The sequence below is a fragment of the Microtus oregoni genome, unplaced genomic scaffold (assembly GCF_018167655.1).
Source record: "Microtus oregoni isolate MIOR12 unplaced genomic scaffold, Mior012 000171F_ref0000002, whole genome shotgun sequence".
Taxonomy (NCBI): Eukaryota; Metazoa; Chordata; class Mammalia; order Rodentia; family Cricetidae; genus Microtus; species Microtus oregoni.
This window is the reverse complement of record NW_024544827.1, coordinates 194,993-219,345: the sequence shown is the minus strand read 5'-3', so window position 1 is coordinate 219,345 and position 24,353 is coordinate 194,993. Positions and strand designations below refer to the sequence as shown.

General features: G+C 44.6%; 1 protein-coding gene across 1 annotated transcript; it reads right to left on the bottom strand.

Moving 5' to 3' along the window:
- Positions 1–10,870: 10,870 nt before the first annotated feature.
- LOC121445271 (polyadenylate-binding protein 1-like 2) lies at positions 10,871–13,785 on the bottom strand. Its single transcript, XM_041647309.1, has one exon. It carries the CDS (start codon positions 13,363–13,365, stop codon positions 12,496–12,498), a length of 870 nt encoding a protein of 289 aa, XP_041503243.1. The 5' UTR covers positions 13,366–13,785; the 3' UTR covers positions 10,871–12,495.
- Between the last annotated feature and the right edge of the window lie 10,568 nt (positions 13,786–24,353).

Sequence of the window (24,353 nt, the reverse complement as noted above, 5' to 3'; positions counted from 1 at the left end):
ACTGATTTTTTGGAGTTGATCTTGTATCCTGCCACATTACTAAAGCTGTTTATCAACTGTAAAAGTTCTTTGGTGGAGTTTTGGGGGTCGCTTATGTAGACTATCGTATCATCTGCAAATAATGAAAGTTTCACTTCTTCCTTTCCAATTCGAATCCCATTGATCCCATTATGTTGTCTTATTGCTATTGCTAGAACTTCAAGCACTATATTGAAGAGGTATGGCGAGAGTGGACAGCCTTGTCGTGTTCCTGAGTTAAGCGGGATGTCAGCCTGCTTTCTTATAGAACCCATGACCACCCACCCAGGGGCACCGGCCTGGGCCCTCCCCCATCAAACCCTAATTAAGAAAATGTTCTGCATAGTTTCTTACAGCCTAATCTCATGGAGACTTTCTCAATTAAGGCTCCTTCTCCAATGATTCTTTGTGTCAAGTTAACATAAACTAACCAACACATATATTTGGGTTGTTTCCATTTTCTTGCCATTGTGAATAAAGCAAGAACAAACATGTGGGAGCAAATATCTGTAGAGTAGGATACCAAGTACTTTGAGCATATGCCAAGTTATAGCATAGCTGGATCATATGGTAGATTTATTTTTTTTAGCTTTTTGAGAGTTATCCACACTGATTTCCATAGTTGCTGCACCAATGTGTAATCTAACCAGCAGTGAATGAGGCTTCTCTTTTCCTCCAACATTTGTTGTCAGTTGTTCAATTGATCTTTGCCACTCTGATTTGGGTAAGATAAAATCTCAATGTCTTGATTTACATTTCCCAATTGCTATGAATGATGAATCAATCTTTCTTTCTTTCTTTCTTTCTTTCTTTCTTTTTTTCTTTCTTTCTTTCTTTCTTGTGAGACAAGGTTTCTTTGTAGCTTTGGAGCCTGCCCTGGAACTAACTGTTATATACCAGGATGGCCTTGAACTCACAGAGATCTGCCTCCAAAGTGCTGGGATTAAGTGTATGCACCACCACTGCTCAGCTGATAAACTTTTAAAAATATTTCTTAGCCATTTTTTCCTTCTTCTGAGAAGTTTCTCTTTATTCAAATCTCAGGTTCATATTTCAAATGGGTCATTTATTTTTTAACTCTGATTTTCCAGTTCTGGGTAGATTCTAGATATTAATTTCCTGTCAGCTGTATAGTTGGCAAAAATTTCTCTTCATTCTGTGGGCTTCCTCTAGGTTGTTATTCCTTCAGTTGTACAGAAGATTTTAGTTTCATGAAGTCTCAGTTGGTAATTGTTGGCCTTAATTCTTGGGTCAATGAAGTACTGCTTAGAAAGTCCCTTCCTACACGTAAATCTTATAGGACACTGTCTGTGCTGTCTTTTAGCAATTTCAGTATTTGAGGATTTAGGCTTATGATGGAGGAAGGTCATTGGTTAAATAAACTGCCTTGGCCCTAATAGGACAGAAAATTAGGTAGGCAGAATAAGCAGGACAGAATGCTGGGAGGAAGAGGAAGTGAGCTCAGACGCCATTTCCTCTCCTCTCTAGGGCAGATGCAATGAAGCAAGCTGCCAGGTTAGACATGCTGAATCTTTCCCGGTAAGACTGGTGCTACACAGATTATTAGAGATGGGTTGATCAGGATATGAGAATTAGCCAGTAAGGGCTAGAGGTAATGGGCTAAGCAGTGTTTAAAAGAATACAGTTTGTGTGTTGTTATTTCTGGTGTAAAGCAGGCCGTGTGGGAGCCGGGGGGATGAAAAGCAGGCCCGCAGCTCCTACTACAGGCTTAGGTAATTGATAGATTTTGAGTCAGTTTTTGTGCAAGGTGATCGATACAAGTCTAATTTTATTCTCTTGCATGTAGGCATCCAGTTTTTCCAGACATTTTTGGAGATTCTTTTTTTCTCCAACATAGGTTTTAGGCATTGCTGTCAAATATTAAGTGACTAGAATTATTGTGCTCATGTTTCAGTCTTTGATTTTGTTTCATTGACCTACATGTCTGTTTTTGTGCCAGCACCTCTTGTGTTTATTCCCATGGGTCTCAAATATCTTAAGATCTGAAATTGTATCTATTTCCCCTTCCCAGGGTGATCCATGCATCTCTCTTATGGTCCTCCTTGTTACCTACCTTCTCTGGAGCTATGACTTGTTGTCTGGTTATCCTTTGCTTTACATCTGCTATCCAGCTTATAAGTGGATATATAGCATGTTTGTCTTTCTGAGTCTGGATTACCTCACTCAGAATGATTTTTTTCTAGTTCCATCCATTTGTCTGCAAATTTCATGATGTCATTGTTTTTTTTAGCTCAATAATACTCCTTTGTGTATATGTACCACACCTTCTGTATCCATTCTTTGGGTGAGGGACATCTAGATTGTTTCCAGGTTCTGATTATTATGAATAATGCTGCTATGAGAATAGTTGAGCAAATGCCTTGTGGTATGATTGGGCATCCTTTGGGTATATACCCAAGAGTGATATTGCTGGATCTTGAGGTAGGTTGATTCCCAATTTTCTGAGAAACTGCTATACTGATTTCCAAAGTAGCGGTACAAGTTTGCACTTCCACCAGTAGTGGAGGAGTGCTCCCTTTACTCCACTTCCTCTCAAACATAAGTTGTCCTCAGTGTTTTTTATGTTGGCTATTTTGACAGATGTAAGATGGTGTCTCAGAGTTATTTTTGATTTGCATTTTCCTGATGACTGTTTGGTGGGGGGGGCTTCATCCCAGTCCCCTGCCATCCATTTAAAATGTTGGGTGGAACGTTCCATTTCAAAGCTCCCTCCCCTGGGAGTTGCCCTAGTCTGAGCTCCACATCCAAGAAAGGCCGCCAAATGGTGACCCCTCCCCAGGGAAGGTCAAGACCACTCCTAATGGCTATTTAAACTGCCCCCCAGAGAATGAACATGTGGTCTCCCTTCTTCCCTCTCTGGTGGCCATTCCAGTTCTCCTTTCTCTTCTCCCTGTTTCCCGTGTGGGGGCACCCAGGAACACTGGCAGCCATTAAACCTAGGCATCTTCTAATTTGGTCTGATTTGGTCTGATTGGGATTATTGTGTTGGCGAAGAGGTTTGTTCGTAGAAAATATTTATCATTTGAAAGTCCCATGGGGGGACTGTTTTTCCCACTGGCCCAGGGCTACTTGTTGGAAAATGTCCTTCTTGCCCGTGCTCTCCACCAAGCTAAGATTAGCTTCATCTCGGTGAGTTCCCCTTTCTCAAGTACATGCTGCTAGGGTCCGGGACCCATATGATTTTCAGGCTGTCTTGTTGAAGCCATGGTTGTGACAGGTACTCAACCCCACAAGCAGCAAAGCAGTCCTTGCTGAGGTGGTGGGATTGCATGGGTGGATATATTTGCTCACACAATTCTCACAACCCTGTTTTTGACTCAAGAGTCTTATGCTGGATGTATTGTGATAGGCATTGAATCCCAAGACTTGGCATACACTTGTAAAAATGGGCACTTAAAATTCAAAGCCAGATCTCCAAATGCCATTGGGCTTCCTTTTACAAAAATCCTTTTAAATTGGGGCTATCTAACACCTAACATAAAACAAACAAGGCTCCAAAAGCCCATGGTTTCTGGATGCTGTGCTCCTGATCTCACTCTCTTCCCCCTCTCCCCTCCCTGCTTCTTTAGCTGTTTATTGTTTGTCTCCATTTGTTGAAGATGCTCTTTTTTCATTGTACAACTTCAGATTCTTTGTCAAAAATCAGGTGTTTATAGATGTGTAGATTAATGTCAGGGTCTTTAATTTGATTCCATTGGTTAGTCTGTCTGATTTTATTCCAATACCAAGTTGTTTTCATTACTACAGTTGATAGTAGAGCTTGAAGTCAGGGATGGTGAGGCCTCCAGAAGTCCATTTATTGTACAGGATTGTTTTAGATATCCTGAGTTTTTTGTTTGTTTATATGATGTTGAGTATTGTTCTTTCAAGGTCTGTGGAGAATTGTGTTGGGATTTAAATGGAGATTGCATTGAATCTGTAGATTGCTTTTGGCAAGACCACCATTTTTATTATGTTGATCCTACCTATTCAAGAACATGGGTGATCTTTCCATTTTCTGATATCTTTTCCAGTTTCTATCCTCAAAGACTTAAAGTCCTCCCCAGTAAACTGGGTCGGGGGCAATAAAGGGAAGGGGATGGGGGATGAGAACATGAAGAAACAGGATGGTTGCATTGGAGGAGGGATGGAGTGGGAGAACAATCAAAGAGATATCTTGATAGATGGAGCCATTATGGGGTTCAGGAGAAACCTGATGCTAGAGAGATTCCCAGGAATCCACAAGGATGACCCCAGCTAAGACTCCTAGCAATAGTGGAGAGGTTATCTGAACTGATCTTTCCCTATAATCATATTGGTGAATACCCTATCTGTCATCATAGAGACTTCATCCAGTAACTGATGGAAGCGGATGTAGAGATCTACAGCCAAGCACCAGGCCGAGCTCCAGGAGTCCAGTTGAAGAGAGGGAGGTGATATGAGCAAGGAGGGCAGATCATGATCATAATGAGAAATCTACAGAGACAGCTGAACCAAGCTTGTGCGAACTCATGAACTCTAGACTGATAGCTGTGGGGTCAGCATGGAACTGAACTAGGCACTCTGCATGTGAGCGACAGTTGCATAGCTTAGTCTGTTTGAGGGGCCCCTGGCAATGGGACCAGGACCTATCCCCAGTGCATGACTGGCTTTTTGGAGTCCATTCCAAAAAGGGATGGAATACCTTGCTCAAACTTGATGCAGGGGGGGGGGGGGGGCTTGGTCTTGCCTCTACTAAACATGCCAGTGTTTGTTAACTTCCCATGGGAGGACGCCTTACCCTTTTGGAGGAGTGAATGGGGGATTGGGAGGAGGAGGAGGGGGAGGAGGAACTGTGGTGGGTATGCAAAAGGAATACTTTTTTTAAACAAAAGATCTGAAATTCAATCCCTCCAGCATTGTGTTTACTTTCCTTCAGGATTGTTTTGACTATATGGGTTTTTTTGTGGTTCCATATGAATTTTAGGACAGTTTTTTTTTCTATTTGATGAAGAACGAGATGGGGGATTTTTATTGAAATTGCACTGAATCAGTAAATAGCTTTTGATAGAGTTGTCATTTTCACAATATTAATTCTACTAATCCATTATCATGGAATGTCTTTCCATTTTCTACTATTTTTCGCTTTCTCTTTTTCAGAGGTTTAAAGTTTTCATTGTAGAGGTCCTTCACTTCCTTGGTTAGGTTTATTTGTAGATATTTAATTTTCTTTGCCCTATTTGAATGGGGATGTTCCCATGATCTCCTTTTCTGTATGTTTGTTGGTAGTATATAGAAAGCTGTTGATGTTTTTGTAAGTTGGTTCTGTATCCTGCCACATTGTTGATTTTGTTTCTAGATTTTTTTCTGGCATTTTTTTTTGAATTTCTAATGTATAGTATCATGTCCTTTGCAAATAGAGATAGTTTGAGTTGTTTTCTTATTTGCCTCCCTTCAGTTTCCTTCTCTTGCTTTATTGCTTCAGCTAGTAATTTGGGCACAATGTGCAAAAGGATCTGGCATAGTGGGCATCCCTGTCTCATTTCTAACTTCAGCAGGATTGCTTCAAGCATCTCCCCATTTAAGATGATGTGGGCTCTGGGTTCATCTAGGTAATTCTCATTGGCAAGCATTTCTACAGGACTAGTAAGTTTTGGAGGTAAGATTCTGGCTTGATCTTGATTTCATGTTCTTTTTCCCATGATGAAATCTGGACATGTGGATTTCTTTTGTTAGTCTTAAATTTGATGTGGATAGAGCAGGTTGGGAGAGAAGAGAAGATATGGGGGCAGGTTGAATCTCGAGGTTGGAAATGTTTTGGGTAGAATGAAGTCAAGTTGCCAGAGAGGCCTGGGCTGGTATTGAGGATGTGCTTCCTATTCCAAGCTGGGAGTATGGGACTAAAGAGGTCTGAGTTGGATATGATGTGGGGGAGTCCTATGATTTGTTGGATAGGTAGGCAGGATAGTAACCCAAGCCTAGAACTCTTCTGCAGTGCAGGCAGGGAAGGCCAGACTAGGCTGGTGCAATGGTTGTCAGACCCAGGCTAAACCTATCTGGTAGACTGCAGGAAACATATGGATGAGGAGGTCAAGGTTACCCGCCAGGCTAGACCTTAGAGGAGGACATGGAAAGTCTGAGTGTGGAGTGGGGTGGTAGAAGTGGTACAAAGGATCTTGTGGATACATGCACGTAGGATGGGTCCTGGCAGAAGCATAGATGATGGCTGTGGCACAGGAAGAAGTGATGGGACTAGGCCAGGACACGGGATTCAGGACTTAGTGGAAGTCTAGAGGTTGGCTGCTGCAAGGCTCGGGTGGACAGACTAGATTTGGGCACTGCCTATAGAGCCCAGACTATAGCTGATGGGTTTTAGAGAAACAAGTATTGGGTGGTGGGGGTTGTTCACCAGGATAGACCTTGGAGTAAGAAGAGGAAGAGCAGGAAGAGGAGTGATGGAGGAAGGTCATTGGCTAATAAAGGAACTGCCCTGGCCCATTTTATTGGTTAGAGGATAGGTGGGAGGAGTAAACAGAACAAAATGCTGGGAGGAAGAGGAAGTGAGGTCAGAGACTCCACAGCTCTCTCCGGAGCAGACGCCTCAGCAGAGACGCCATGCCCTGCTCCCTGGCAGACACACGCGATGAAGCTCCGACCCAGGATGGACATAGGCTAGAATCTTCCTGGTAAGCGCACCTTGGGGTGCCACACACAGATGATTAGAAATGGGCTAAATTAATATGTGAGAATTAGCCTAGAAGAGAATGGGCCAAGCAGTGCTTAAAAGAATACAGTGTCCGTGTAATTATTTCGGGGCATAAGCTAGCCGAGCAGGCGGCCGGGGTGCTGGGAATGCAGCCCCGCCGCCGCCCCTAATTACTACAGAGGAGGTGATGGAAAGTCTTGGCATGGAGTGGGGCAGTGGAAATTGCACAAAGCTGCCTATGGGTGGATGCAGACCAAATTTTTAGATTTTGATGACCCTCCATACTGTTTGTTGAAATATCTGTACAAGTTCCCATTTCCAACAACACTTTGTAAGTGTTCTCTTTCAGTCACATCCTTACTATTTTTTCCTTTTGCTTTCAATCTAGGCATTCTAGCATGCAAGAGAAGACACCTCATTGTGGTTTCAGCTTATATTTCAGTGATGTTGACGATTAGTTATGTTGAACACCTTTTCATGTACTTGTTGAACATTTATATGGATAGCTTCCTTGGAAAAGGCCTACTTTAATATTTTGTTCATTTTAACTATGTTGACGATTAGTTATGTTGAACACCTTTTCATGTACTTGTTGAACATTTATATGGATAGCTTCCTTGGAAAAGGCCTACTTTAATATTTAGTTCATTTTAACTATTTTTGGATTTTAGTTGCATTGTTTCTTCATATATTTTGGATATTAACCCATTATTGGATATATAATTGTGAATATTATCTTTCATTCTGATATTTTTTATTTTTTTATTTGCTATGAAAAAATATTTTCCTTTCTCATAATCCTAGCTGTTTATTTTTGTTTTTGTTGTCATTCCTTTGGTACCATAGTCATTAAAACATTGCTAATATCAATAGAATGAAGTTTTCCTTCTGCTTGTTTTTCTTGGAGTTTTATGAACTCAAGTTATATGTTTAGATTATCATCCATTTTGACAAGTTTGGTCAGGTTTGTGTTTGATATGATGTAAAGATAAGCTGGGAGAGGGGCTGGAGAGATGGCTCAGTGGTTAAGAGCATTGTGTGCTCTTCCAAAGGACCCGAGTTCGATTCCCAGCAACCACATGGTGGCTCAAAACCATCTGTAATGAGGTCTAGTGTCCTCTTCTAGCAGGCATATATGCAAACAGAATATTGTATCCATAATAAATAAATAAATATTTTTTAAAAAAAGATAAGCTGGGAGAGGTAGTATTTGGATATCTGGTATTCCCAATATCATTTTTGGATAAAACAATCATTTCTCTATTGTGTATTCTTGTAATTTTGTTGCAGATCATTTGGCTGCATAATGAGTTTGTTTCTAGTATATCTATTCTGTCCCACTGATACATGTTTTAAATTATTTTACTATGCAAAATAATTGGTTTCATTATGTCATTTTTATACATATATCATTAAACTTTGTTCAAACTCATATCTCTACTGTAAGTGCCTACAGTTTTTCTGTGGGGGGGGACGTTATAATTTAATTACATTTCTCCTTTCCTTTACCTCCCTCCAAACACTCCCACATATACTCTCTTCTCTCTGACAAATTTATGGCCTCCTTTTTTTTTTACTAATTGCTATTACATGCATATATACATATAATATATATATATTTCTACATATAACCTGTTGAATCCATATAACGTTACTTGTATATATGTTTCCAGAGTCAACCATTTGGCACTGAACACCTGATTGGTGTCTCTTCCTTAAAGATGACCACTCTCCTGCTTCAAACTTTTCTCAGTTGTCTATAGTTCTTTGTGTAGAGTTGTGTAGGGTTGAGTTCTTGTGGTCATGTTCATTGGTGTCATCCTTGTTAGCTCAAGTTTGGGCGGTCTAAGTGCCTGTTTTTAATGATGCTACATTACTGCTTTGATTACGTTAGCTTTCAATGACATAATCTCTTATTTATAAAATACCAAAATCAGAATACAAGAAAAATATAGACTATAAGACCAATATATAAAAATATATTCTATTTCTATGCAGTATCAATAAGCTACTCAAGGAAAAGTAGGGTATAAATTCTATTTATAATACCATCATAAAGAGGTACAGTTAAGAAATTTAACATAATAAATGTAAAAATTTGTAAAAATTAACTGATCTCATTCTCAGTACATTAAGGTTATTTTGTTTGTATATATGAAATGGATTGTGGAGCAAATAAAAGTTAAGGCAATATCTGTACGGGTAGTCAACATGGATCTTTTTAAAAATTTTTTGAGACCCCACTGTCTAGCTATGTATACAGACTGACCTTAAACTCAGGATTCTCCTGCCTTAGACTCCTGGACGCTTGGATCACAGTTGTGCAACAACAGACCTGGCTTAACATGAATCCTTTGTGTCATACTAATAGATACTCATCTTCATGAATGAGAAGTTATTTCTGAACTTCTCATAGGTTGGGCTAGATAAATGATACAACAGATTTATTTAATATGAAATTTACAACAGCAATCTATAACCTACCAAAAAATCTTAAAACAAAAAAAATTCTCATATTTCATGCCAAAATGTCAAAGTTGTCTTGACCTACAAGGAGAGTCTACATAAAAGTATTAGAAGGCATAAATTAGTCATCCCCATCAAGGCAGACTTTGTTTCATTTGCATTACAGAGTTTGTAGAAACATTTCAAGTAGTTTATTAAACATAGTATTTCTGCTTCTTTCTAATCAACATTCCTGACAATTATCTTGATTTTTAAGTGCCACTCCACAGCCAGGATGAGGAAAACAACTGTTAAATGATTTTCCTATTACAAGAGAGGAGGGGCAATGCAACCACAAAACAATTAGCTAGAGCTATGAAACTAATAGAGCAGTAAACGTGGAAATCTATTTTAAGAGTCAAAATAAGGAAACTCAAAAAAAACCCACTTATTTCTATACACTCATGGTTACAAACGTTTGGAAATTCTTATAGAGATATAGAAAAAGCCTGTAGAAAAACAAAAATGAAATTTTCCCTCTGCCTTTTGATGTGTGAGAGCAGTGGCTCTCCACCTCCCTAATGCTTCAACCCTTTAATACAGTTCATTTGTGGTGACCCCAACCATAAAATTATTTTTATTGCTACTTCATAACCATAATTTTGCTACTGTTATAAAATTGTAAGGCAAATTTTTTTTGTAGATAGAAGATTGCCAAGGGGGTCACAAGCCACAAGTTGAGAACCACTGTGCTAGATCTTCAATTTTAAATGAAATGTTATGAAGAAAAGTGTGTTATGAGGCATTTATTTTACAAAGCCTAGAGAAGCAGATTGAGCAATGGAAGGAACCAAGGTGAATTGTGTTATACATACTCTCCAGCACTATTCCAGGTGTAACTTTCTAAGTAAAAAGCTTAACAGGTGCAAAATAGTTGATACTCTATCACTTGGTCTGAAATGCAGTTGAAAGGGAGAAAAAAATGACTGATCATGGAATTGTTCTGTACAGAAAAAATATTTTCACATGCCCTTAGATGAGTTGGTTGTAGAATGACTGTTTGTCACTGTGATGAAACTTTTCACTGAAAAGTATGAGCATATTGAGTGATTTAAAAGATGATGATTCTTAAAAAAGTTATGGTGAAAATCACTTTCATTGAAACAATGCTGATTATATTATAAATAAATAGTCAGACATCTAATTACTGTTTTGTTTTCAAGGAGCAGTATTCAGAAATATAGGGTATTTATTTCCGTCTTATATTGAAAAATTTAAATATGTATTTCCAATTATAATTATGTATAGTCAATATAAAACAAATACCAAAAATATATAAAAACACAAAAAGTTTCAACTTTTTAAAAGATAGCCAAATAAAAGAACACATAGATGATTCTAAATGAATATCAGGGATACTCAGGCCTGGACCTGACTAAGGAGGTAAACTTACTATCATTAAGAAGAGCCATTAAATTGTGAACTTTTCTTGGCAAAGAAAGAAATAACACACATATTTTAATATTTGAATTTCTTCTACGCATTTGCTGAGAAAATAATTGTGAATGTCACTGAAGTTGATGTACAATAATGTATAGCTAAAATGTACATAAACAAAAAACAGATATAAACATAAGTATATATTTATATTTACGACTCTACCTCTACATACATATGTAACACATTAGCCAAGACACAAATTAAGTACTAGCAGCCAAAGAAAATATTTTAAAAGTATCTTTAATGACAGGAAATGAAGCTCAGCAAACTGTGTGCATATGCACACATACACACATGTGAAAAGCAGATATAAAACAATATGTACATTATAGTATACGTATACGACAATGCATTAGAACAACAAAGAGAAAAGACTCAGCAAGTTCTTGAAAAACACTGGGCACATACAGATCAGCACATTTCAAGAAGGCATGGGATTCATTAGCATTGATAGCTGAGAGCGTTCAGTTTCTTCTGTTAAATGGTCTGCTTAGTGATTTTTTTTTCCTGCAACTTAGCTGATTTATTTTTCTGGCAAGAAGGAAAAGGAAAGGAAGCGGGAATGCAGAAAAGGGCGATTAACAGCTTTCAGTTCCAGTGAAATAACGACAGTGAAATACCATTGGCAGCAGCTCATGATGCTGCACGTGCGCCTGCAAGCGCGCAAGCACACACACACACACACAAACACACGCACAATTACAGTGGACCATGAGACTGTGCAGGGGAGATGGGCATACTCTTTTTTTTTTTCTAGCTGCACTGGCTGGCTGGCACAAATACAAACTGGCACAAGGGTTATGAAAGGGAGCCTTTTGGCAACACACAGGGAAAGTCATTGAAACGTCTATATGTGAATCCTGCAAGTCCACAGTTAAGGAGAGGCCATCCAGGATGCTAGCCTAGATTTGGCTTGACAAGGAAGGAGTCACTCATCAGGGCACGCAGTGTTGGTTTTTAAACACAGGGAAAGAACTAGGCACCTGAATGTCCAACAGTGCGGGAATGATTACAGAAATGTTAAGGTCCATGGATAGATACACAGGAGCACTCTGCAGGCACTGAAGATGATATTCCATAAGCCTGTTGAATAGCATGGAAAGAAGTTCAATGCGTTGATTTGTTTGGTTTTCATCGCTGAAGAAAGCAGGTTAAGAAACACCACATATATGAACCACTCTACAAGAATATGTTAAAGGGGAAGGTGGGTCTGGGGTGAGAGGGGGAGAAAGGGGTAGCAGAGAGCCTGGGAAAAGGGCACACCAAAGAAGGTAAAAGAGGTTCTCTCTGAGTATTAGGATGATGGGAAGCAATTGCACTCTTGGTTCTTTCTCCCACATCAGACTTCCTTCTCCTTCCAGATATTTCTACCAGGAAATTGCATCACCTGTGCAGTAAACAAAGAGACAGAAAACGCTTTTAAGAATCAGACCGACCACGGGGAGAAGAGGCAGCCTTTACCCTCTCAAATGGCACAGATTAGTGGGATTATTGGCAGGGTGGGGGGGAGTTGACTGGGGGTGGAGAGAAAGGAGGGAAGGAGAGGATAGAAGAGGGAAGGGGGGCTGAGAGCAGAGAGGGGATGGGGAAGCTAGCTTGCACTGGCTGGCGGGGGGGGGGGGAGAAGAGAGGGGAGGGAGAGAAGGCAAGAGAGGGGAGGAAGGAAATAGGAAATGGGGAGGGGAAGGGGAGCGGGGAGGGGTGAGGAGGGAGGGAGGGAGAGGGAGAGAGAAACCTGCACTCCCAATACAATACACTGCTGGTGGGTTGGGGGATTGGGGGGGGTGGGGGCTGTAAACGGGGTGGGAGCCAAGCTTTGGCTCTACTGGCTGGGTCCTGGGATGTCTTCATCGAAAGGTGGCCTCTTCATCGGAGTCATCGAAATCCTTGAAGTCGGCGCTGGTGGACTGGCGGGCCCAGGCTCCCCTCTCGGCCTCTCTCTCCTTGTGGGACTTGAATCTCCCCACGAAAATCTTGCGGTAGTTGAGGAACATGCCATTCAGCGCATCTATGGCGCGCTCGGCCGACTCCTCCTTCTGGAAGTGCACGAACCCGTAGCCCTTGGGCCCCTTTTCGTCACAGGCCACCTTGCAGGACAGGATGTTGCCAAAGGCCGAGAAGATGTTGTACAGCGCCTTGTTGTCGATGGTCTTGCCCAGGTTCTTGATGAAGACGTTGCCCACTCCGCTCTTGCGGAGCGATGGGTCCCTCTGGGACCACATGATGCGCACCGGCCTGCCATTGATAACGTCAAAGTTCATGGTCTCCAGGGCCCGCTTGGCATCCAGCGGTTGCTGGTAGTTGACATATGCGTAGCCCAGAGAGCGTCGGGTGACCTTGTCCCTGCAAAGGCGGATGGACAGGATGGGCCCGGCTGGGCTGAACTTCTCATACAGCATCGACTCGGTCACCTCGGGGTGCAGGTCGCCCACGTAGAGCGAGGCATTGGGATAGTCTGGGTTCCCATCGGAGGAGCCCCCGGCCGCCGCCTCTTCCTCTTCTGCAGCCAAGGCCGCCGCCAGCTCTTCATCCATGTCCACCCTCCCGTAGGAAGGCGACGCAGCGGCCCCCGTGGCCTCCGCCAGGCTGGCCTCCTCCAGGCTGGCCTCCGTGGCTGCCACCGCCGCGGCCGCGCCGGCCGCCCCCGCCTTCTCCCCGGCCAGGGCCGCCGCCTCCACCAGGCTGGCCTCGGCCTCGGCCTCGAACTCGGCCTCCATCTCTGCTTCCACCTCCGCCACGGAGGCCTCCGCCACCGCCTCCGCCACGGTCGCCGCCGCAGCCTCGGCCGCCGCAGCCGCCGCTGCGGCGACCTCCGCCGCCACTGCTGCCGCGGTCGCCAGGGTCACCGCTGCCGCCGGGTCGCTGCCGCGACCTCCCTTCCTGCGAACTGAGGGCACGGAGAGGCGGCGAGAGCCGGTGGGCGCCGGAACCCGGGCCGGGGGCTCGCGCGGGCGCTGCGGACAGGGACCCCGGTCTGGCCGAGCAGGCGGGACCCGGTCACCCGGGGTGGCGAGCACTGGCCGCTAGTGCGCACAGCCCGCTCTCCGCAGCCTGCAGCCGCCGCCGCTGCCGCTCGCTCTGGGCTGGCTGGCGTGCGGGGCGCGGGCGGGAGGGCGGCGTGTGGTGGGGGGCGGGGGGGGGGGTGTTGGCGTCTGTGGTCCGGGCAGCTGGGAAGGCTTCTGTCTCTTTGGTTCCCCCTGTGGCTGCTGCGGGGCTGCGGGGCTGCGGGGGCGGGGTGAGCTTGGGGTGGGGGTGCCAGTGCGCAGCCTCTGGGGCGCCCACGCGTTGGGGAAGAGGATGCCAGGGACCGGACTGCGCTCTGGACCAGCGGAATTCGGGTTCCATGTCTTCAGCTGGCGCGGGGTGGTGGCGGGGGGGGGGGGAACGGGGTTGCCCCTTCCCCCATAAAGGAAGGTTGCCATGATTCAAGCAAGAACCTTGCAAGGGTGGGTGGGGTGGCCTTGAAGCCAGGGTAGCCCTGCCTGATGGAGCCTAGAAGCAGTGTCTCAACATCCAGGGGGTCTCCAGCCCAGCAAAAAGAGGCAGGCACATACTCATGCACACACACACACACACACACACACACACACACACACACACACACACGTGGGGGAGGGAGGGAGAAAGGGAGAAAAGCGACAGCATTTCTCTCTTTCACACACACACATACACAGAACACACACACACAGAGCTAGAGAGAAGCAACAGCATTTCTCACACACTCACACATACACAGCACACATGCGCAGACACACAAAGGCAACAGCATTTCTCTCTCACACACACTCACACATACACAGCACACACACACACACACACACAACAGCAACAGCATTCTCTCTATCTCGTGTGGTGTGTATTTGTGTGTCTCTCTCTCCCTCTCACAACACACACACACACACACACACACACACACACACGCACTACCTAATGTCACAGCCACCCCTGACACCCAGGAAAGCTTGAGTCTTCCCAGCTCCCCACGCAGCCTGCTGAGCCATTTTCTGAGTCGGCTCCCCCTTCCCACTCCCCACCCCCACTCTGCAACATTTCCAAAAGAGAGAATAAAGAATGTGTGCTCATTCATAACGCCCTGCCACAAATACTCTACATGGAGCCTGTGCCAGTCCCTGGGGATGCAGAGGTCTGGAATACAGAGGAATAGGCGCTGCCTTCAAGCTTCTCCTGGGGAGCACAGAACCTGGACTGGAAATTGCTCCCCACTCCACCCTCAGCCTCTCCATGTCTCTGCCCCAGCCCCTGGACTACTGTGGACCTGGGGTTCTGCAGAGCCTCAGCTCCCCCTGCCATGTGGGGAGTGAAAATCAAGAGCACCTAGTCTCTAGGGGAGCCCTCAATGGTAAGTTAAAGCCAACTGGAGGGGGGGCACTGGGAGGGGTGTGCTGGGGGATGGGAGGGGTGCTGAGAAGGGCCTGGCCCAGAGACAGGAGGTGCTATGCCTTTGAGGTGCTGAGGTCCCTGACCAGAACCAGGAAGTGCTCATCCCTGCCCAAGAAGGCAAATGAGACAGGACCTGAAACATCTCTTTAGGGTGAGATGCTGAGTCCCCAGTCAGCAGCTAGTCCTTCTGGCACTGGGGGCTGGGACTGTGGAAAGGCAGTAGTGACTGCTGGTATGTTAATGTGTGGAGAGAGCAATGGGGGCACACAGAGCCAAATGCTGAGGGAGCAGGCAAGCTGGCAGCCTGCAGAGTGTGGACCAAAACAGGGACTGGAGTCCCAAGTCCAGAAGGAGGACCAGATGTTGAGAGTTCTGATAGGACTCAAGGGCAGCTGTGCTCAAGAGGGAATGCACAAGTGGGTTGTGAAAGGAAGTGGAACTGCTCCATGCCTAGGCAGGAGGGAAGGAATCCAGGCAGAGGAATCACTGTCTATCCGAGGGTCAGTGGTGCAACAGCACCCACATGGTCACTGGTGCTCATACCACATGACCTAGCTTGGATAGTCTCCAGGGCTATGCATAGAGTGGACGGTAGCTAGGAGACTGTATCAGTGGGCTTGCTCCCAACTCAGCCCATGCAATAAAGGGGTGAAGAGATCAAAACGGCAGAGAGTGATTTGAACATCAGTGCAAATACAAGTGTGGGTTCCCCCACACAAATCTGTGGCACAACATGAAGAAAATGGTCAGACAGAACTAGCTCCAAGAGAGTCAGAACCAACTTGCCCTCTGACTGCACTGCCATTTCAGACATGTGGTCTCGTGTTTACCACAAACCAGTGGCATCATGTGGATATGTTTTAAAAATTGAAATGCCCAAACCATGGTGCCTTTCTTTGAGACTTCTAGACTTCCCTACAGTGACTCAAGGTGCTTCTTTACATTGTACAATTGCCCCCCAGAAGACTGCGTGTTTTCAGGGTTTTTTTTTTTTTAGTGAAATTTGATGGAAAACAAAATGTAATAAGTTTGATGTTGACTTCTTCATACAGGATTCCTTATGCCTTGTTCTCCTTCATCATCACCCCTGCCATCTGCCATGCCCAGCACTGCTCCAGCTTATCCCCTTCATTCTCCAGTTAGCCCTTCCCTTTGCTTTGTATTCCTCTAGTCTAGTTCCTGGCTACATTAAGATCTCTTCTTTGCACTCATGACCCTCCTGTTAAGTCTGATCTTCGTCCCTCCTTACTTCCCTCCTTCCTTCCTCCTCCCTCCCTCACTCTCTCTCCCTCTCCCCCCCCCCCAGACACACACATACATGCGTGCGCACACATATACACATATATATGCTCTTGCAGGAACACTAGCCCCCCCCCCCCGTTCTATATCTTCGCTGCACGCTTGCTGAAATATGGGTGTTTTTCTGAGTCTGGGTCTCCAGTTGCATCCATTTTCTTGTAAGTATTATGATGTCAATCCTCTTTAGAGCTTCTTTAAATTGCATCCCATGTGTGTGCACACTGCTCTGTTCATGTGCGCATCCCCAGAGGTTCATCTAGCTTTTTCCACGTGTTGGCTCTTGTGCATAGCACAGCCATATCCAAGGATGCAGAAATATCTCTGTGGTGTGTAGATTTAGAGTCTTTGGTGTTTATGACCATGAGTGACAAAGATAGGTCTAATTTGTGAGGAGTCACCATAATCAGTCACATGGTGGTTTTCCAGGTTCACACTCGGCCAGGCAGTGAATAAGTGTTCCCCTTTCCCCATATCCTCATGGCCACTTGTCCTGTTTTTCCTTCAGTGTCCATTCTGACTTGGGTTAGATGGACTATGGGAGGTTTCGTATGTGATTTCCCCCAGATGAGGTTGAACACTGCCTCAAGTATTTATTCGCCATTTGTGCTCAGCATCTCATCAGGTCTGTGTGACCAGACTATGGTGACCACGGAATTTCGCATGCCAGCACAGGGTCCTGCCACCGCAACCCAGTCCACCTTGTGTATACAAGGCTTTCTGTGTGGCTTTCTCTATTGGCAGAAGCTACTCAGGATAGGAGAACATGAACTTGAGAATGAGACCTCGTCCCTGTGGGGTGAGGCAGGACTTTCCATCTCCTCCTGAGAAGCGGGTATGGAGATAGGATTCTTGCCTTGTGGAAAAGCCCAGTTCTCTACACCTAGACAGAACTTGAACCGGTAGAAGCAAAAAGCAGAGAGAGACCTAGGACTTGGGAGTCAGGTGCCATCCCTTCCTTGCCCTCTGGATATGCCCAGCTCTCTGCACCTAGACAGAGCTTGTCCCAACAGAGCGAGGGGCAGGGACCTAGGGCTTGACTGAGCTTGTCCCAGCAGAGGCAAGGGGCAGGGAACCATGGCTTAGGAGTCAGGGGCCATCACCTAGTGGTCTGGGGTGGGATGCTTGCAGGCAGAGGGAACAGACAGATGAGCTGCGCCTCAAGTTTTCAGGTGTCTGTCCACGATGGCCAGGATAGGTAAAGCCATGATTGTTGTGTAGGGCTGGATGATATGATGGCGCCTTGTGCCCATAGCAGAGGATCTGCTCTTCATGGGAGCAGGAGACCTATGAGAAGGGAAATGAACTCCAGACAATCCAGGACCAGGGTTCCACAGGATCCTACTCGGCCTTTGTAGATATGAACACTGACCCAAAGACATCAGTGGCATAGATGGAGAAATGGGTACAGGGAAGTGCCACCAAAGTCTGCACCCTGGTCCTAGAGACAGTCCTTAAAATCCCCAACCACAGTAATATAGTGACCAGTACAGTAACCAGGACAGCAGCTGGAGACTGTCCAGGTCCTTTCTCTGCAGGCTTCATGATGTCCCACATTCAGTTCTGCACATCTTCTGTGTGGAGTTTATCCCACCTGTAATCAGTAGTGTTCAGAATACTAAGCACTGTGATGGGGTAAAGAAAAGAGCCTTGTGGAGTGTTCCTAGAGGGAGGAGGGGGCCTTTCAATGGGACAAAGTGCCAGTGATGCCCCTCATTTTATGATTCACGGGTATTCTTGAAGGGTCAGGCTAGATACCATGTCCCCCTTTCCTGGCTAGGCTGTCGTCCCTGTACTCCGGGAGCTTATTTCACACCGAAAATGTGACAATATAGACTTGTCAGAAAACATGGAAAATGATAAGGAAGAGGTAAAACTCTCAGGGCCATCAAGGAGATGCTTGCTTGCACACTTTTCTAAGATCCAGGAGGCTGTAAAGGAGCACCATGGAGCCCAGGGAAGGCTTCTCTCAAGTCAATGGCCTGCCAGTCTTGCATGGAAAGCCTGCCTAGCAGACAAAGCTATAATGTGCCCAGTCACTGGGGCAGGAGCACCAAGTGGTAATGGAACTTACAGGGTATCTGGAGCTTAGTGTAACAGAGGGGAGAAGGAAGGAACTAGGGAGGAGGAGGGCACAGGGGTGGGCAGCTGCCCAGGTCAAGGTCTGGTCTTGTTCAGATGGTGTGGGGAATCAGGAAGATCCCCAAGTCTGGGCAGTGCCCAGAGCCACACTGACTCATTTCTCTCCCTCTGGCTGCTGTGTGTGGGAGGTATTGCTGACGAGAAGGGCAGGAAGATACGCAGATAGAGAAGTTGCTAGGCTCCTGCCACCTGACAGTCTTTCACCCATGAGACTGCAGTATGTTGTTCCAGACTGACGCATGAGTCTGTGCATGCTAGGACATGGCTTCCCAAGGAAATTTCCAAGTCAGGAGACAGCTTTCTCTAGTGCCTTAAAGGGAGTCACTGACCAAACCTCTGAAATGCCAGACAGAATGAGTGAGGCGTGGGTCAACAAATAACACTGCACCTTCCTCTTCTTTGAGTGTCCTCCAGAAGTCTTCTCCAAAGGATAACGATAGCTAGCATTCATCCAGGATGATGAGGAAACCGTGGCGGAGAGACCTCACTATGTCCTCCTCCCTCTCCTCATGTACCTGGAGATACCATCCAGAGTCTAGGCGGTTTCTGCGGCCACCGACTATCAAATGCCAGTGGACGTTCTTAAACTCCACTGCCATCATGGTCCCTGCATTGCCGCTATAGTCTTCCAACTGGTCACTTCTTTCCTCCAAATTCCCAGCTCGAGTGAGTGGCGGGACTCATCCGTAAAGGTGAGTTATTACATCCTTGGCTTGTCCTAAATGACAGAATGGCAGCCTGTTTCGTTTTGACTCAAGGGTAAACTTCTTGGCATGGCTGAAATAGGATGGACCCTTGCCAAAAGACCCGCCTCTGTCTTCTCTGGCCAAGTGGAGCTCTCTGAGAATCCCATTATGCTGCTCTGAGCTGTGAGCCCTGCACTTCCTGAGGGCTCCCACCTTCTTGAAATAGTAGATACTTTGTTTAAAGCTACATTGTTACAGCTGGTCTCAGAACACATGCTCAGACACCTGTCATTCAGAACAGAGCAACAACACCAAAACACTGTGTTTTTAAGTCCAGAAATTTTGGTCCTTTGAGATGACAAAAGTATAATAGATACATAATCAAATAACTACCCCTTTGTGATTCTTTGCAATTCATTCTCAGATGCTGTTTTTCACAGAATGGACCCTGGGTCTCTTCTGGGTGTGTCTATAACAAGAAGTAAGATCTTGGCCTGTCACTATCTAATCATTCTATTTCTCTCCCCCTTTCTCACCCCCCTCTCTTACTTTCTGTCTGTGCTCCCCGCTCTACCCCCTCCCTGAAGTTGGGAACCCCTTTGGCTCTTTGCTCTCTGTCATGCCTGAGTAGTCAGGTCTCAGGAGGGTTGGCCTTTGATCTCAGCATGGGCTGGAGATATTGAGAAGCAGTTCTTGCAGTTCTGATGCACCGCTGGCCACCTGCTTCCTCAGGCATGTAGAAGGTGGACCTGGGAACAAAGCTGACTTGGAAGCAGAACTTAGAGCTAAGACTTACGCCTCTGCACTTTCGTTCCTTCCTGAAGTTGGTATGTTTGAAGCTCTCTAGAAGGGTTCTGGCAGTTTCCTTCAGGGTGGTCCCTTTGCCTTAATCCCACTTTGAAACCAACAGCCAAGAGGGATCAGGTCTCAGGGTTGGGTCAAGCCTCTCTGTATGCTTTTTTCTCTGGTGACACCCTTTTATCTGGTAACCAATTCACCTTCCATCACGTTTCAAGTTTTCACGGGGCCTGTCTGTCCTAACCATGCGCACTCCTCAGGAGTGTCACATAACTGTGCCTGAGATGCAGCAGTGGCTTAGGAGAGGGGCTCACCTTGGACACGTTACTGTATTCTCTTTTCTTTTTTTTTAATATTTATTTATTTATTTATTATGTATACAATATTCTGTCTGTGCAGGCCAGAAGAGGGCACCAGACCCCATTACAGATGGTTGTGAGCCACCATGTGGTTGCTGGGAATTGAACTCAGGACCTTTGGAAGAGCAGGCAATGCTCTTAACCTCTGAGCCATCTCTCCAGCCCCTGTATTCTCTTTTCTTTTCCTTCCCTTTGGAGTCCTAGGCTGTACAAAGAGGTATTTATGAGCGTGAAAATTGGTCATGCACGACCCATGTTTTTTGAAATGCCCAGTACAATAGACTGTTTCTTAATCTCTTCTCCCTCTGTCCTGAGGATGTCTTATTCATCTGATTTTCCTTCTTGTACCCCTGGATATCTGGACATTTCTCTCTGTCCAGGATCACAGTGTCAGTATGAAGGGAGTCTGACCTCCTGGCTTTAGTCATTGGTAACGGCCACATTTCACTCCAGGCCACTGCCTGATTCTCTGACATGAACTCGCATAGCTAACCCCCTCTGTAGACCGTCTCCCAACTAGAGCAACTTTAGGATCCACTGAATTTTGTCAAGGGGGTCCAAGGGTTTTCAAATGAGCATATGAAAGCCTGGTGCTTCTGTCCCCAAGAAAAGGACCCCAGATGTGTGAAGCTACCTACCTGCCCAACAAAATGTTGAGTCAGGAATGTTTTCCGTCTTCTCTTTCAGAATCTTTCTGGGACACATCTGGACACACTTCACAAAAGGTATTGCTTTGCTGTAGCGCAAATGTACTGGGTTCCTTTGGATGCTGCCGTGCTATCGTTGGAACAATATTACTGGTGTCTAATAAGTCTATGAAGTGACAGTTCGTGGGTTTCTAAAGTGTGAGTTCTATAGGTTGTTGTCAGTTCAGGTTCTGCTCTGCCTAACAGACAGACCATTGACTCCCCCTCAGTGTGGTAAGTAAGGTCTCAGTCAGTCAAGATGAGGAGCCTCCCCACCTCCTCAACACCTGTATTGTCCAGAAGGCATAAAGGAGGTGAACCCTCTTGGGGGTTTGTATCTTATCCTTTTTATTGTCCCAGGATCTTCTGACCGTGCTGTACATGTGAGTTCAACTTGGACTCAGTGCATCAATCACCAAATACATTCTGTTTGTCAGTGCCCTACACATGCAAGTCCTCAAAGGGCAGGCAGACAAATGATCATTAAATATTCAGCCTGTAATCGTCTAGGGATTCACACTATCTCCATTTTACCCTTGACAACATGTTGGTACAGTGCTATTCAACCGAGTGTCCAGAGTGCGGAATCTGGGTTATGACTCAACACAAGGCAGTCCTGTCACACTGTTGATCGTAAAAAGCACCATGTGTGCTTGGAGCAAACCTATGCTGTCACTACAGAGGCCACGGCTGCACAGGTCGTTAATGATTAACAGTCCCCGCAGAACCCACATATTCTGGGTCACAGAGAACACAGGGATCCGTAGTGTTGAGCTGCTTTTCCTGCCCACACAAATCCCCAGTTGGCCCTTTCTGTGCCTCTTGCTAATGGATCAAGATCTTAGCTCCTAGCTACTGCTCCAACATCATGCCTTCCTGCCGCTGCCTTGCTCCTGACCATTGTAGTTATGGATTAATCCTCTGAAACTGCAAGCAAGCTCTAGTGAACTCTTCCATAAGTTGCCTTGGTCATGGTGTTTTGTCACAGAAGTAGAAAAGTATCCAAGACACACGCCTTGTAGTAGCAGTCTGTCTGTCGTTTGGAAGCCGCTTTCTCTTTGTCAGCTTTTTGTATAGGTTTGCTTGGCGTTCATTCACTTCCCGGAGCTGTGCTTTCCTCATCTTGCCCCCCGTTTGTACCGTTTCTAACATTGTTTCTTCTGATGGTGTTTCAACACTGAATCCCTCTTTCTTTGTATCAGAGATGACAATGGCTAACAAGTTTAGCGACTTCCTGTTTCCAGGCAGTTTAAATGATTTTCTAGGTGATTTTTCTTCCCTTGGCTTTTTGAGGCTATATTGAGATAGATTTCTGGTCCACGACAAAATGTTCATATTTCAAGTATGCAACTGGGTAGGTTTGACATGTGACGGGTAGAATATTCACCACAACTGGTTCTCAAGCCCTTGGCAACACTTCCCTCTCCCTCACCCTGACACTCTCCTCCCTGTCTCTAGGCAAACACAGATATGCTTTCGGGAAATGAGAGCTTCTTTGTATTTTCTGGAATTGTGCACAAATGCTGACTGTCCAATCCCCACAGAGACACACATGCCATGGTATGGGCCTTTTGAAGCGGCTGGCTACTTTCAATCCTAATAGTGATTACTTTTGAGATTTTGCTGGCTTATTACTCTTATCTTGCTGCCTTGGTTAAGGTTCTGTCTGCTTTCTTTGCTGTCTAGTGCTTTCCTGCATAGTTACATGGCAGCTTGTTTATGCTCTCAGCTTCTGATGGACATTTGGAAGTTTCTAATCTATGGCTACTTTAAATCATGCTCTTATCCTCATTGGTCTATAAGGTTTATTTGATTTGTATTTGTGTATTCAACCATTCAGAGACCTGCAGGATAGTATATGATTGGTTATATTTGTGGTTTGACAGTTGGTCTTGGAGGAGGGAACTAAAGAACTGGAGTATGGAAATAGCAAATGGTCTTGGGTATTAAAGTTACCAAAGTCAGATAAGTAAAATGTAAAAAGACACCTATAAACAAATATTCTTTTATAGCATTTGTGTATAAATTCGACACAATTCTAATTACTCAAATTTGTTAGAATAATAGTATTGTACACTATAACAAAGTGGAAATTCCTCCTTTAACGGACAGTGACACAAGATATGAAACTCTTTTGTGGAGGGATGGCTTACTGTCTTTCAGACGGCAGAAATGTATTGCCTGTCAGCCACATGGCAGCTATGATCTGCCTGTAATTCCAGTTCCGGTAGTTCCAGCACCCTCATTTGTTCTTCACAGTCTCCTGCAGGCACACCGTGCATATAAACTCTTAGGCTCACACACATACACATAAAAAAAAACAATATGTTTTTTACAAATTATTATGTTAGTAATATGGACATCTGATGATAACTACTGTGCCTAAAATAGAGAAAATGACAAACAAATATTAAAAATTATAATATGCTAGTGCAGAATCTAATGAACTAATGTGGGATCCCATGAAAAAAATATGGAAAGGTAAACTATAATTGGCAAATTATTATACACATAGTATGGAAAAATCATAGGGGATTCAATTTTGAATGGTCCCTAAATGTTTATGAGTTTTACCTTGTATAATTCACCTAGGTTCTCACTGAAAATCAATTGGAAATTACCTCATTGTTTAGGCCTGAGTAAAAGTATAGACCCCATTTTAAAGTCCACTTCATGTAGTTTGTCATAAAAGTTCTAACTTCAAGAAAATCTATGTAACCAAATACTAACCTACTAGCATTTTCCCAGATTCTGATCTCAGAGAAGGGACTAATCAACTCCAACTCATCCTATTTTATCTATTTTTTAAAATACATAATTATTTCCCCATGCTATGGTCAGATATAAAACCACAGATTGTATAAGCTCAAAGAAAACTGAACAAAACAAATGCTAAACAAATGCTGAACAAAACAAAAATTTCCGTATAAGATTCCCATTTTCAAATCAATAAAGATCAATGAGATCAGGTAGGAAGGATAAATGGGTAAAGACGCTTTCCCTATGAGTCTCATGACCTAAATTATATACCTGGGATCCTGGTAAAACTGGATGGAGAGAATTGACTCCACAAAGTTGTTCTCTATCCTTCACATGCACACCATAATTGCATGTCCACATATATCCATCATATTCCCTTTCACACTAGTAAAACCTAATCAGTGATATCCAGTAGAAGATACATTTTAAAGATTTTTTAAATTATATTTTATGTATATGAGTATGTTGTATGTATGTCTGTGTAGCATGTGTGTGTCTGGTGTAGTAGGAGGCTGCTCTTTTTGTTTCCTGGCTGCCCAGACCCAAATAATAACATAGACACTATATTAATTACAAC